Genomic DNA, 15,134 nt, shown 5'->3' with positions numbered 1-15,134 from the left:
AAATGTCTGTTCATGTCCTCTGGCCATTTCTTGATTGGATTATTTGTTCTTTGGGTGTTGAGTTTGGTAAGTTCTTTATAGATTTTAGATAGTAGCCCTTTATCTGATACTGACAGCCATTTTCCTATAATAAAAGGCATAATAATATCTCATATTTCTGTATAACTTTTACAAATTTTTTTTTAAGTGCTCACAACTATCTGTGAGGTTACCAGTTAGACATGAGTATGTGACTTTATAGATAAGGAATACAAGGTTCTGGCAGGCTAAGTGCCTAGGGATACTGAGTGGTAGGGATAGGTCGGTAATGGTGACGAGGATCCATATTTTGTGACCCACTGAACTAGAAGATTTCCAATACAACCCATGTCCACTGTCAGTATTGGTATTGCTCTGCTAGTATTTGCATCACATTCATGCCTCAAAATATCCTGGTCTATAGCAAAATGGGATATAAGCCTACTTTATGGATATTGACGGTGATGGTGGAGGTTGGAGAAATTGATCCTTCATCTTCCCTTCCCACTGTCACATGTAGCAAAGAATTAAACTGAATGTTTGTAAGTGACTGAAACTCAAGAAAAAGGATCAAAGTATCATTATTATTGGGGACATTTGTAGACTATGTTAGAATAATGCCTTGGTGTTAACTGATATGCATGTGTGTTGCCATGCTGATTGGTAAATTATTGAAATACTTCCATTCTGGATGGTAAATGGCTGGCATCCAGAGGCCCTTGAATTCTCCTTGGCCACCAGAGGTGCCTGTCTCTTTCCTTTGGACACCCCAGATCTTCTAATGGTTCAGCCACTGTAGGTCGTATCTGTCAAGTAAGGGACCTCAAGGACCAGCTCCAGTGCAATGAGCCAGCTGGGTGTCAGATAGTTTAAATATTGTACCTGCTAAGCAGTGTATGATGGGCAGGGGACTTTCACTTGCTGAGGGTGCATTAATGTATCAGGAACTAGCTTAGGGATGCTTAATACATGATTTCACTTCAACAGCTCTCTCTAGTAGATGTTATTTTCTCCATTTTACCACTGAGGAATGTGAGGCTCAAAGAAGTCATGCCCAAATCCACATACCTATTAAGTCCTGAACTTTTTGGCCTTACAGACAGCATGGAATGCAAGTCCCATTTGACAGATGAAGAAACTAAGGCAGAGAGAGGGTATTCTCTGTGCCAGTTCAGAGCAGTCTTTGTCCCAGAATTTAGGTTTCCCAACCCCCTAGCCCTGTACTCTTTCACTTTAGTGTGTTCACAAAGCGTGTTCAGTGTGGAGAATGTGTGCTGAGATAGCTCATACAACAAAGACGCACAGAGATGTAGTGGAATAGTATTCTGAAACTGGAGCATGAGACCATTGTTTTAAAAAGACACACACATGAAGGACCTATCACCAGTAATTTATAGTTGACTACACTTTACAGTCCCACCTGTGAGAGAAGTAGCCCATATATTAAGGATCCAGTTTACTTGGCATCTTCCTAAAACAACTAAAGGTCTGTTTCTGTATTAGAAAGCAGACTTGTGGATAAAGTAAACATTTGCTTCTTTTCAGAAAAAATTTTTTTTTTTGTTTTTACTTCCATCTGCTCGTTGTTGCAAACAAGAGCTAATCAGCTGAGCAGAGAAACAGATGTGCTGTGACGGCTCCAAAACTGGGTCTCTGCCTGAAAAAGGGTCTTGACAGGGGACGGTTGCCATAACAACAAGCTGACACCAATGCAGAAATATCACAGGCTTTTTGTACCACTCTTGCCTTCATTAATTATGCTTTTCCTAGCTAAATGATACGATAATGTGATTTCCTTTAGTACTGCCAGGACTAGAGATGACAAACGAGATATTTTGTGTTGAAGGGCTCAGAAAGCCATAAAAACACTACAGAACTGAAATAGTATTGTCATTATTAGCATTTCGCTTCCTAAGCTCTAGTTAATGGATTTGGTCCCCAAATAAGAGTTAGCATTTATTGAGTGCTTACTATATACCAGGTATTAAGTGCATTATTTTTTATTTTTGTTAGAAAATGATTTTTTATTATTTACTTATTTTTTTTTTTTATTGAAGTGTAGTTGACACACAATGTTACTTTAATTTCAGGAGTACAATATAGTAATTCAGCAACTCTGTTATGCTATCCTCACCATAAGTGTAACTATCATCTGTCACTATAAAATGCTACTAAAATACCATTGACTGTATATTCCCTGTGCTGTACCTTTCATCTGCATGCCTTATTCATTCCATAGCTGGGGAGCCTGTACCTCCCATTCCCCTTTACTTATTCTGCTCATCACGCCATCCCTCTCCCCTCTGTCAACCACCAGTTTGTTGTCTGTATTTATGGTGTTCTTTCTGCTTTGTTTGTTCTTTTGTTTTGTGTTTTAGATTCCATGTGTAAGTGAAATCATATGGTATTTGTCTTTCTCTCTCTTAGCATAATGCCCCGTAGGTCCATCTGTGTTGTCACAATCTCTCGTTCTTTTTTATGGCTATGTGATATTCCATTGTATATAAAGAACACATTCTTCTTTATCCATTCACCTATTGATGGACGCTTGTATTGCTTTGTATCTTGGCTATTGTAAATAATGCTGTAGTAAACATAGGGGTGCAGACATTTTTTGGGCACTAAGTGCTTTATATGAATGAATTCTTTTATAACCCTCACAATAACTCCATAATTTCAGTGCTATTACTAGTCCAGTGGTTTGGATTAAGTAAGTCACAGAAAGACTCTTCTTGTCCTTGGACAAGGTATTATGATGTCACCAGGTTTTGAACCCAGCTATTTAGCTCCAGAGTCCTTAACCACTATACTAGCGTAAACCGTTTGTGACCACCAGTGTACGAGATAAGATTTAAACATTGTCAGTTTTATAATTACTTTAGATAAGAATGATCCTTCCTAATATGTTGAGGAAAATGTAATAATTCAACATGATGCTAGAAGCCAATGTGATTAATCCCCAAGGGAAGGATCTGAAAAAAACAAAATGACAAAGTTCTTCAGAAGAGAATTTAGGAGATTTGGATTTTAGTTTTAGCCCTGCCACTCATTTTTAGAAAGCGATTGTGGCTTAGTTATTTTAATATGGCTTCAGTTTGGGGAGAAAAGTTAAGAGCACACATTTTGGAGTCAGACCTGGGAGCAAATTGTAGATCCTGCTTACCCACCTAACCGTGGACCTTAGGCAAGTTCCTGAATATTTGTGATTAGTAAGGTGGGGAGAAGTTAAAGAGGTAAAATGAGAAGGAAAAAAAAAAACAGCTTCAAAGGACAAAATCAAATGATGCACTGAACATGTTTTGTGCAGTCCCTGGCATAGTAAGTATTTTTTAAAATGGTGGTGCGTATTGTCTGAACCTGGCCCTCCCTAACTTGGTCTCATCTGTAAGAAGAAGAGATTGGCTTGGGTAGTTTCTGCCTCCAAGCTCTCTTCTGTTTCTCAGAGAAGATTTACAGGTTTTTGGGAGAAAAACCTCTTCTAGCTCACATATTCCATGGCTCTGGTGTTCCTCTGATGATGAAGGCAGGATCTCTCCAAGCTCTCAGTATGGGAGAAGTGGCATAAATGGTGAGAACATCAGAGTCCATTTTTACCTGACTTTTTTTAAATGACTGGGGATAATTGGGATCCCATGTGCCAGTCATATCTCTGAAAGAAATGCAAGGCTTGTTTGCTCAGGAGATTCAAGTGAGGGGTTTAGCACCCAGATCACTGACTGGAAGACTTGGGTGTCACCTATTTTCCCATGCAACGCCAGCACTCACTGGAAAGTGCGATTAGAAAGTAGGGTCAGCATGTGCATTTTCTCCAGAGGTTTCCAGGCAGCCCCGTGGTGCCCAAGCCTCCACCGGAGTTGGGGGGTGCACCATGAATGCAGGAGGAGCTGGGCGGCACAGGAAGGCGTGATGCGTCTGCCCAGTCGGAATGAAAGCTTTAAAGATGTTCCTGATTTTTATCTTGAAGGAAGTTATTGTGAGGGTTAAGATATTCATTCCTGAGATTCTATACCCATTTGTCTTCCCTGATTTCCTCCAGACTCTTATGTCAGCTTCTAAGAAATAGTGGGATTCCTTTCCTTCTTGTTCTGGGCTGACCCTACCTGCATTCCCACAGTGGTTCTGCCTTGAAGGGCTCTGAAGCACAATCCAGGTACTTGGGGCTCTGGTGGGTGAAGGGCCCAGGGTAAGGGTAAAATGATTGAGTGCAGCCCCAGCCTTTAACCTCAGCTTCAGCAAGAGGTCCTCTCTCAGCTGGAGCTCTGCAGGGAAGTTGAGTCATGTGTCATATGTTAGTGCAGAGGTGGGGGGCTGGCCCTGGAGGTGGTGGTGACATGTTGTCACCCTCCTCGGTGGGTCTAAATATAGAACTCCATCTGAGGCTTCAGCTCCCAGATGTGCAGAAGCATGGAGGGCCAGAGCAGAGGCCTTTTATCTCCTCTCCTCCCGCCATCCCACACTCAGTGATGAGCAAGTAGTATCAAAATAAGGGCCTCTGTGAATAATTGGAGCTTTCGAGGCTGTCCTCCCACCCCTCCCTGGGAAGGTGAGAAGGGCCAAACTGTTCCCACAGGGGCAAAAGTACTTGCTGATGGAATGTCAGACCTGGCCTTGGTTCTTCCAGAGCTCTGAGTCCCAAATTACCTGGTGGCTACCTTTCCATCAGGGCCTCCACTGCCCTGCCCAGGGCCCAGGGCCCAGGGGTTCAGTCCCATGAAAGGGATTTCATGCCTAGGCCAAACCTTGCATTTGGTCTTTTGCCTGATGGTCACTGAGAAAGCAAAGGGAGGAGGGTATTCAGCCTCAGGAAAGGGGTGGGGGTGAGACAGGAGCCTTGGGGTGGGGGTGAGGCAGGAGCCTTGGGGTGGGGGTGAGGCAGGAGCAGGTGGTGTGTGGGGAGACTAGTATTTGTAGTGTTCTATTACGTCCCAGGTTTTTTCCACACCTTCTTTAGTTTTAGAAGGTTAAAGGAAATGACTCCCTGGTAGGAATGTATGACATTCCCAAGGGCATCCTGGTTTGCATGGTGACATCAGCCTGTGAGAGGACAGAATCCGGAGACAACTTGCAAATAAAGGGGTATGCCTATGTTGGAGCATTCAGATATTTTATTTGATTTGCTTCCTTTCCATTTCTGCAGTTCTGTTATAGTTTCGTTTCTTTTCTTTCTTTCTTTTCTTTTTTTTTTTTTTTTTTTTAAGATTTTATTCATTTACTCGACACAGAGAGAGAGACCACAAGTAGGGGGAGAGGCAGGCAGAGAGAGAGGGGGAAGCAGTCTCCCTGCTGATCAGAGAGCTCGATGTGGGGCTCGATCTCAGGACCCTGAGATCATGACCTGAGCCAAAGGCAAAGGCTTAATTAACCCACTGAGCAACCCAGGTGCCCCAGATCCCCATTAGTTTCTTATTGTGGGCTCATGCTTCAATTCTATTACCTACTAGCTGTGTGACTTTGGGCACGTTTCTTAACCTTTCTGAATCTGTTTCTTCATTGGGGTAATAAAACCTGACCTAACAAGCTATAAAATGCCCTGAATTGTAGAACTGCTATTCATTCTTTCCTTAACTGAACCCTGGTAGAAATGGAACATTAGCTGGCAAAGGGCAGGGGCAGCAAGGAAGTGAGAGGCAGCAGTAAATCCATCTGCTTAAGTGGAGGGTGTGCTTACATGCTCCCAGGTATGGAAGTTACTGTGGCTATGGCTTATGGTACATGAAATCTCTTTGGCAATGACCTAATGTTCTCTGTTTGATAAGAATTCCCAGGTGATGCCTCTCAGGAGGGAAGTGGGGGGACCATGGATCTTGCTCCTGGTATGGCCACAAACCAGCTGTGTAACTCTGGACAAAATCTAGATCCTAAGATCCCTTCTTGCATCCATTTCTGGTAGGGAAAGCTGCTGCAACGGGGGAGGACAGTGGGATTATACTGGGTTTCCAAGCAAATGTGTTCATTTAGAGCCTTTTTTTTTTTTTTAAATTAAACAACAGATATTTATTTCTCACAGTTCTAGAGGCTGGAAGTCCAAGATCAGCATGTCTGCAGATTCAGTATCTGGTGGGGCCTGCTAGGTTCCTGGTTCATAGATACCATCTCCTCACTGTGTCCTTACATGGATTCAGAACATTTTGCATACTAAGGGTGCATAGAACAATATGGGCACACTAATTTACCTTTCACAAAGGAGTTCTGTGAATTTTGGTCCTGAGATGGATATGGGGCTTATCACATAAGTAAGAATAAATGACACATTCCTGGGGCTTTGGGGAATTTAAGTGCAAAGTCAGCCTGGCCTCAAATCCAAAACCAGTTCACCTCTAACCTCTACTACCATGGTGGGAAGTTGGTATTGCGCAGGCATTAATTTGAACCTTGTTTTATTTCTCTAAAGGCAAAGTTGAATGTTAGCAATCCTGAGAAAAGTCTTGTAAACATTATATTTTAATTCGAGACCTTTCTGATTTTCATAAGGATAGTTTAAAAATAATTTAAATTATTTTTGGCAGTTTATCAATATATAAAATATAGTTTCAATTCTAGCCTTGAGTTTTATGAAAGAACCCCCACCAAAAGAAAACCCAACCAATCCTATCAATTTCAGATCTTCTAATCCACATTCCCTTTACAAAAAAAAAAAAAAAAAAAATCAAGCAAATCTCAAATGTATCCTTCCTTGAAGTTATATTTCATCAAAAGGAAGAGACTTCATATGTTTATTCAGTATCTCAGCTTCTAACACTTTAAGATGTTTGTATGTAAATTTGGTGAATAATATTTGCCATTGAAATATTTTTAACTGAAATTTCCAATTCAAGAAAAGTTCTGTTTCAGAAATGTTTAGGATCAATAACATATACCGATTATGCTACATAAATTGCAAAAAGCAAAATGAGGAATCCTATTTGCCCGTGCACCTCTCAGCCCATCTTATTTGGCAGTGTGTTGACTGCATTTTTGGGTTCAAGGTCGGCCAAGGATTAATAGCTCTAGGTCTATTTGCCTTGCCGATTTTAGAGCTGAATTTAGCTCTTGAAATAACAGCATTTTGCCTGCGTACTTGAGTGAAATTTTAATCTTGAGCTTTGATTACAATTTTGTATCACACCATCAATTCTAGTAAGGTAAGAAATCAGAACATATAAGGCAAACCTAACTGCATTTTTAATGACATTTAAAAATATTAGTGGGAAAATGCGAGTGTCCGAGTGACATCTATTATTTTTTAAGTTTGATGAGCTGTTTTTTATGAGTAAAAAATATTTTTCCTTATATTAGATGGTGCTCCTATAATACTACTTGCTTGAAAGTATTGGTTAAAGTCACATTATTGAAAGAGATTTCAGTCCAACAGCTCTTTGATATATAATTTGATAAATAGTTTAAGTTAAATATCTTGTCAGAGAAATCTAGGTTTTCTGAATGCAGGAGCTCATATGTTACTGTCTTTTATCCCCTTTACATCTAATCTAATACAGGTGTTTTTCTTAGATAATGAAGACCTTGAGATGAGGAGAGACAGTTTTGTTCCCTCAGGTTCCTATAGCCCAAGTCTTTTTGCAAGAGATAGAAAGTGGATTTTAATTCTATCTTCAGAGCTTTATCAGCAAGCCCTACTCTTGGTCGAGGCTGAAATGAGACTATAATCATGGAGCATTTCATGGGATCGTGATGGCCTAAGGAAGTGAAAGTACTACCTGTAGCCTTGTGCTTACATAGAAAGGGTTATTGTTGGAAAGGGAATTTGTTTAATTCTTCTTGTGTTAATCTCATGGGAACCTGGTTTCATGACCAAGATACTACCTTTAACCTGCCAACTTATTGATGAAAAATCCCAATAGCCAACAAATACTCTAGAGGAATGAAAGATGTCCTTGAAAATTAAGGCAAACTTTTCAGTACTTATTTAGGTTTTCAAGACAAAAAACAGACAATATTTGCTTTTTGTTGCAGAAAGAATTCATGTTCCCTATAGACACTTTAGAAAATGCAAAAAGGGGTAAATAAGTAAACAAAATAGGTATTACCCATACATCAGTGACACAGTGATATCTCTAATTAATTTTGATACCATAGAAAAATCTGGGTAACCAGCATTTTCATAATCAGTACATCAAAACAAGGCCCAGAGAAAGCAGTTGCTTGGTTTGCATGGGAAGAAGAGGTGCAAGGAGTTGAGGTAATTTGCCAATGTAATCTAGTAAGGGATTGGGAAAACCAAGATGAAAGTGCCTGGCTCTGGATTTTCTTTCACCAGCCAAAGGTACAAATTTTTCTACAATCCAAGAGCAACTAAGAGTTGTTTTTTCTCTGCCATTCCCCTGGTAACTGAGGAAAGGGTCACCTATCCTCAACAGAAATCTACTGACCATGCCCAGTGGTGGACCAGGAGATGATATTTGTCAAAGCAGTTGTGTTATCAAGTTGTGGGTGCTGTTTTAGCCCTGAACTTCTTTGGGAGAAGGGAGGAGGTCCTCCCTCTGTGGGGTGGGAAGGAATGACAAGGGACATTTAGAGGGTCTGGAACTTTGGAATACATTAACCTGAAGAAGGCTAAAGAGAACTGCCCTAACAAAGATGTTTGACTGCTAGCCTTTGCTCTAAAGACCGGTAGAGCTAAACTGTTAGTGAAAACTGATTTCTTGTTCTCATGTTCTTCTAGAAAGAGAAGTTTTTGGCAGCCAAGGGAGTAATGACTGACATTTGGGAGGCTCAAGCCCATTTCAGTAGCTATTCAGTAGCCCATTTCAATAGCTATTGCCATTGAGCACTGTGGCTGCTAACGCATAGATATTGTTAGTAATCCAAGCATAAGTGCTTTTCCTCATCTTAAAATAAGCATCAGTGTAGTCTAAGGGTACCAGAAAAGCCATAAGTTCACATTTCAAGGTAGGAACATACTCCATTAACCGGCATCCAAACCATTGTTCTGATGTTGAAGCTCATCTTTCCTAACAGGCATTATCATAGCAACCAGCATCTTTTCATAGACTTTAAGACCTTTTACAAAATATTGACAATGAAGTCTTTAAGGTTCCAGCCTTCTGGCTCACACTCCAGAATAACCTGTTTGCTCTAGCTAATTTGCATGGAGAGGTTAACCTCTGTTTGAGATCAACCCCAAAATCACTTATTTAGAAAGCATAAAGCCGTAAGAGTATATGAGCTGGAAGGGATAGCAGAGATCATTCCTTCCCACCTTTCTCTTTTATAGATAGAAAGTGAGAGCCCTATAACTCAAGAAGCCTCAGCTCAGAGTTTTCAAGGGACTTGCTCAAAGGCACACAGCTAGTAAATAATGGAGTTCAGACTTTCTGAATTGCATTCAGATTCCAGTCTGAAGATTTTTCAACACGGCTTCCCTGAAGTGTGCCACAAATTGATGTGGACAGGAAGGAAAGAAAGATAAGACATAATCCTTACTGTGGGTTACTTCTGTTCACTTAAGGGGTCGCTTTACTGAGATCATCAAGGCTCTGGCCCCTTTAAAACATAAAAAAAAATGATGAGGTTAATGTAGATTAGCACCAAGTGGTTAAAACTATTTATTAAAACTCAGAAACAGGGGTGCCTGGGTGGCTCAGTGGGTTAAGCCTCTGCCTTTGGCTCAGGTCATGATCTCAGGGTCCTGGGATCGAGCCCTGCATTGGGCTCTCTGCTCAGCAGGGAGCCTGCTTCCCCATCTCTCTTTCTCTCTGCTTGCCTCTATGCCTACTTGTGATCTCTCTGTCAAATCAATAAATAAAATCTTAAAAAAAAAAAAAACTCAGAAACCATATAAACACTGATATGCCAGAGACTTGGGTTTTTAAAGGCAGTTATGCAGAATTATGTAAATTTATGTACCTCTGAAACTTCTCAAGAGTCAGTTAATATTTTATTTTATTATTATGATTTTAAAGATTTCATTTATTTATTTGACAGAGAGAGAGAAAAAACAAGTAGAGGGAGCAGTAGGCAGAGGGAGAGGGAAAAGCAGATTCCCTGCTGAGCAGGGAGCCTGATTGGGATTTGATCTGAGGATCAGGATCATGACCTGAGCCGAAGGCAGATGCTTAATTGACTGAGCCATCCAGGCACCTCAAAAGGAGAATATTTTAATCTTGGAGTCATTAGGCCACTAGCAAGTACTGTACTAGGACTCTGTCTTTGTTTTGAATCATTTAATGCTATGCTCTTAGCCTTTGCTGGGTACACTAAACATTTGTAACTGTTCATATACATGTCTCATGGGACACTGCAGAAGGCACATCCTCTTCACATCAACCTCCAACATGCTATGGGACTTTAAAATCAACTTTGGAGAATCCATACTTTATAAAATTGACATTTATTAGCAGGTTTCTATTCACAACACTGGATTAAGATAGACACACAAATTTGTTAAAGTTTATGATAAACAACCTGGTATCTGCTTCTGGTACTTATAACTGTATTAAAACTACAAATTTTGAGGAGTTTTGTTGGCAACTAACAATAGGAGGATTTACATCTATAGAGTTCTGAGATGTAAGATATATTTACTGTAACATAAAACTTCATGTAGTCACTGAAAACATATATTTTATCATTACCCTTTAGTATATAGTCTGCTTCTGATCTTAAGAGAATTTCGGTTTTCTCACTGCATTTATGTGGAAAAAAGTGAGTTCCCAAGAGTGCAAGCTATTTTTCTATATCCGGTGAGGGGTAGAACTCAGACCCAATTTGAACTTGTCATACTGCCTGCCAAAATGACTTCTCTTCCCGACATCCCTGACGGCACCATCATTCTCCTGATCACCCAGGATCAAGATGTCAGTCTTTCTGGATGTGTCCCTTTCCCTAACCTCCCATATTAAATCCCTCTCCAAGGGAAGACCAATCCTGCAGGTCTTCTCTTGAGCTCTTTCTTATACCTATTCCGTCCTCCCTATTCCACTGCCACCAACATCATTTATACTCCTATGATTGAAGCAAAGACTTGAGGTCAAGGAATGTATGTGTACACTTGCCTTGGGAACGTCTCCTTCTTGGGGTGGTGGTAGTGAAGTGAGGTGAAGAGATACAAGAGAATGAGGTGTTTGGGGTCCTGGGCCCGAGTCCATGCCATCTCACTCTGTTTCTCTCTACCCCTCATGTTAAACATGACTTACAGAACCTGGGAAACTTGGTCTCAGCACAGTATACTTATTTGCTGTTGCCAGTGCCCTTTTCTTAGGAGAGTAGCAGAACATCTGATTCAGAGAGCTCTTTGAAAGGTTGCCTTCTCCTTTGGGCAAGGGAACCAAAGACCAATCGACCATCTAAGCATTCTTAACTCAGCTTTATTTTACCTAGAAATAAGGAGAATACTGTGCTGAGGAGAATGGGGTTACTTCTCCTTAAGAAATAGTTGTAGATTTTGGTGTTGGATAGAGAAGGAATCCAGGTCCAAGATGTGCTGACCCCAGCTGTGGTGCATCCTCTTAGGGTGTGTCTATGAATCCCACATGTAGCTCACATAAGGGGTCTTTTACTTCTGTGAAAGATTGCTCCTGAAAGAGACTCCTTTCAAGGAGATGGGAGTTTAAGTGACAAAAATCTCAAGAAACCTGGTTAATTTATTCAAAATATGAGTGCAGCAGCTGATAATTCAGCCATTCTTTGAACATAAACTTTATTGTGTAGAACACTTATCATATTATAATGTTTTGTTTACTTGTCTCTTCTCTTCCTGGATTCAAATTCTGGCTGTGACAAAGACTAGCTGTGGGCCATGGGTAAGCTATTTAACTGTGCTATGCTTTAGTCTCCACACCTATGCAAAGTGAGGATAGCACCTACCTCACAGAAGATTATGAAGATTAAATTGTGAATTTAAATTCACAATGTGGAATTAAATTGTGAATATTACATGTGTGAACTTAGCTTTCCCTCTCTAGGACCTGGTACCATGCCTGACTCATGGGTACTCAGTAATTATCTGTGAATTATTTTAATAGCAAAATTTTCTGTAAACCTCTTTTGAAAGCTGATCTTAAAGAATTTCTTTGTTGAATTACAAACTAAGTTTCGGGAGGAGAATTTGGCCAAAAGATACTATTAGTCAGACAGAACCGAAGATAAGATCTGTCTGTAAAGAGAAGTTGAAACCAGATAAATATTTTGAATATTTTATGACTGCACTTGTGAAACATTAGGATATCTCCATTCTCACATTTGGATGGGTTCTTGGACTTGTCTTCTGTGTCACATCTAAGATGGCTGGAAGTTGATTTGAATTTCCTCCCATAAAGTGTGGACTTTGGGTACTGACACTTTTTGTTGTCTTACTTCCCCAGGCATGGTCTCCCTCTAATATCCCAAGCATTTGGAGCTCGTGTCCTTTATTGGACATGCTAGTTCATATTGTCTTAGGACATTTAGAATGGACATGGTTTGTCATTTACTTATAGGTTCACTTTAAATTTTAGTTGGATGTAGCTTTTGCTGGAGAAGGACAGAGTCTTATTTTTCTTTCCCTCTTAGGAACATGTAAGAATGGTGAGCTGTTTGCTGATTGATAGGTCTAAAATTATGTTTGTTCCACATGTTTAGAAATGTCATTTCTGAAAGGGAAGGTGGTGAATAGCCTTCTCTGGAGATCTTTAAAAATAGCAGTGTTTCTCACCTGATTGGGATATGGAAGGGAGGTTTGGGGAGACTGCGAAATGGCTTCTGCTTCTGAAGTTGGAATTATTTGAGCTTTAGTTTGAATGCACACTTAGAAATCACGTTTTAAAATGGCAGAATATTCTATGGCAGTTAGTCTATTCAGAAGAGAGGGCTGGGTTCAGGCCAGGGATGCAAGAACATGAAAAGAGCTACTTCGGTTCAGAAACCAGAAGAGAAGCGTAGAGGGCAATGATAAAAGCAAAAGCACCAGGTCTCAGGTGAGACGGTAGGCATTATTTGGCATTGCAAGGCCAATTAAATGGGTCTGACTAAGAAGAGATATAATAGTTTTCTGTCACTACCATTGTAATATTGCACATGTGAGGCTTAAAACAACACATGTTTGTTCTTCAGGTCATTAGTCAGGTATAAGACTCACCCTGCTAAAATGAACTTCTCCATCCGAAGTCTCACCGACATCTCAGACTTAACAGGTCCACAGCAGAGCTCCTGCCTTTTAACCCGAAGCTGCTTCTCCTCCTGTCTTCCCCATCTCATCAAATACCAGTTCTATTCTGGAACTGCTCATGTCAAAAACTGTGGACTCGTCTTCAACTCCTCTTTCTCATGAGCCCCAGTCAGCAAATCTAGTTTGCTCTGCCTTCAAAATTATGTAATCAGTCTGATTATTTCTCACTGTCTGTAGTTTGGATTCTTGTGGTAGCATTTTAAATTGGTTTTTCTTCCTCTACTCCTGTCCCATTTTAATGTAGCCTCAGCGTAACAGCCACAGAGATCTGCTAACGTGAAAGCAGAATTTGTCACTCTGTTCTTCAGAGCTGGTTGGCCCATCTTACTCAGAATCAAAGCCAAATACCTTCCAGTGGCCTAACAGGGCGGGTAGGCCTGTCACTCTGGCCCCACAGGGCTCTTCAGTGATGTCACTTGTCTGCCACATAGGCCATTTAGAGCAGTACAAAATTTCCTACCTGCCTGTAGCCAAGGGTCATCCTTGGTTGAGGAGATAGACTTGGGGTCAAATAGGGACACCTGGTTCTTCAACATTTTCTGGTCTACCCCAGCTTTCTTCCAGTCCCACTGTGACAGCCCCAAGTCTCAGTGGAGGGGCTTTTCTTGTCTAACTCAAAAGGTTGCTAGAAAGAGGTTTCCTCACAGGGTTCCATGCTCCCCAAACCAGGGACAAGCCCAGGGACATTTCTGGTTCTGCTGCTCTAGTACACAGTCAGCCCAGTAACAGATACAGCTGGCGCTACTGAACTACAAACCAGTTGCTGGGGTTTGTGGAAAGGGCAGGTATTCTTAGAGAAAAGGGATGGAAGGGAGTGGTTCCTATTTTATGTTAACGACATCAGTCTTCCAGTCTTCCAAACATCTTTCTGCTCAATTGGCCACACTCCTGGAGATTTTGTGCAGGAAACAAGCATCTTTGCAAACAACTGTTCCTTGCTGTTAATTCAGCAGCTGGTAATAAGGTGAAGGCAGACAAAGACTTTCCTTAAGGGATGTCAGAGCAGGCTCAGCGAGGTATGAACCATGCCTCCTCTTGCACTGTGCTTGCTAGAGGGTTCAATGCATGCTTATTGTATTGAAATATTTTATAAAGTTAATGAACATCGAGCTGACAAATCAGGCACATACAAATAACATCTAGATGACACATCCCTTGCTATCACTGGGATTCAATATCAGAATAACCAAAAGAACTAAGAGGGGGCTAGGATAGTCCATGGGTCTTTTAGGACATCGGAGGTGGCAGTGGGGTTGATGTGTTTTGCTTTTGTCTGATAGGTCATTGCTTGTGAGCAGCAGTATGACTCTTCCTATGACGCTCGGTGTGACGTCTGGTCCTTGGGGATCACAGCTATTGAACTGGGGGATGGAGACCCTCCCCTCTTTGACATGCATCCTGTGAAAACGCTTTTTAAGATTCCAAGGTAGGACACAAGATGGCGCTCTTGGCTCATTAGTTCTTTGTGAAAGAGGCTGGTTAAGAGGAATAATAAATAGTTAGTGAACAATTTCTGGCCAAACCAGAGAAAGCCTGATTATAAAATGTATTTCTTTTCTGGGAAAACAGGGGGAGTGGAGGAGGAAAGAGGATGGATGCTCCTGAAAGACAGCATATCCCAAGAAAATAGGACGTGTTGTAACCATTACATATATTTTCAGTACTTTGATTTTTCTGAAATACTCCTTTATTGTGTTTTGCACCAGAGGACTAAAATGCAATTTTGGATTAAGTAATGTGTTTACATACTAGGGTTTTCTTTTTAATTATATAATCACATCTGGTCATTTTGTTTGTTTGACTCTTTCTCAAATATTCAGGAAAATTTGGGGATGAAAAAGTGAGTATTATATTTTCATATCTACTCAGAGCAGCACTAAAAAAAATATCAGAAAAGTAAATCAGTTAAAAGACCTTCTCTCCATCCCGATTTCCATCTCAATGGGACACTGTGCTGAAAGAGGTCCATTTGGAG

The 15,134-nt window shown here is 40.7% G+C and overlaps 1 protein-coding gene across 1 annotated transcript in view; it reads left to right on the top strand.

Moving 5' to 3' along the window:
• Nucleotides 1-14,589, top strand: part of LOC131827112 (myosin-IIIb-like) — a 34,852-nt gene extending 20,263 nt beyond the window's left edge. Inside the window, exon 6 of the mRNA XM_059167070.1 lies at nucleotides 14,440-14,589. Coding sequence (XP_059023053.1) covers nucleotides 14,440-14,589 — 150 coding nt within the window. The remainder of the gene's footprint in view (nucleotides 1-14,439) is intronic.
• Nucleotides 14,590-15,134: the final 545 nt, after the last annotated feature.

Source organism: Mustela lutreola, chromosome 3, assembly GCF_030435805.1.
Source record: "Mustela lutreola isolate mMusLut2 chromosome 3, mMusLut2.pri, whole genome shotgun sequence".
Taxonomy (NCBI): domain Eukaryota; kingdom Metazoa; phylum Chordata; class Mammalia; order Carnivora; family Mustelidae; genus Mustela; species Mustela lutreola.
This window is presented reverse-complemented; position numbering and strand designations above follow the sequence as displayed.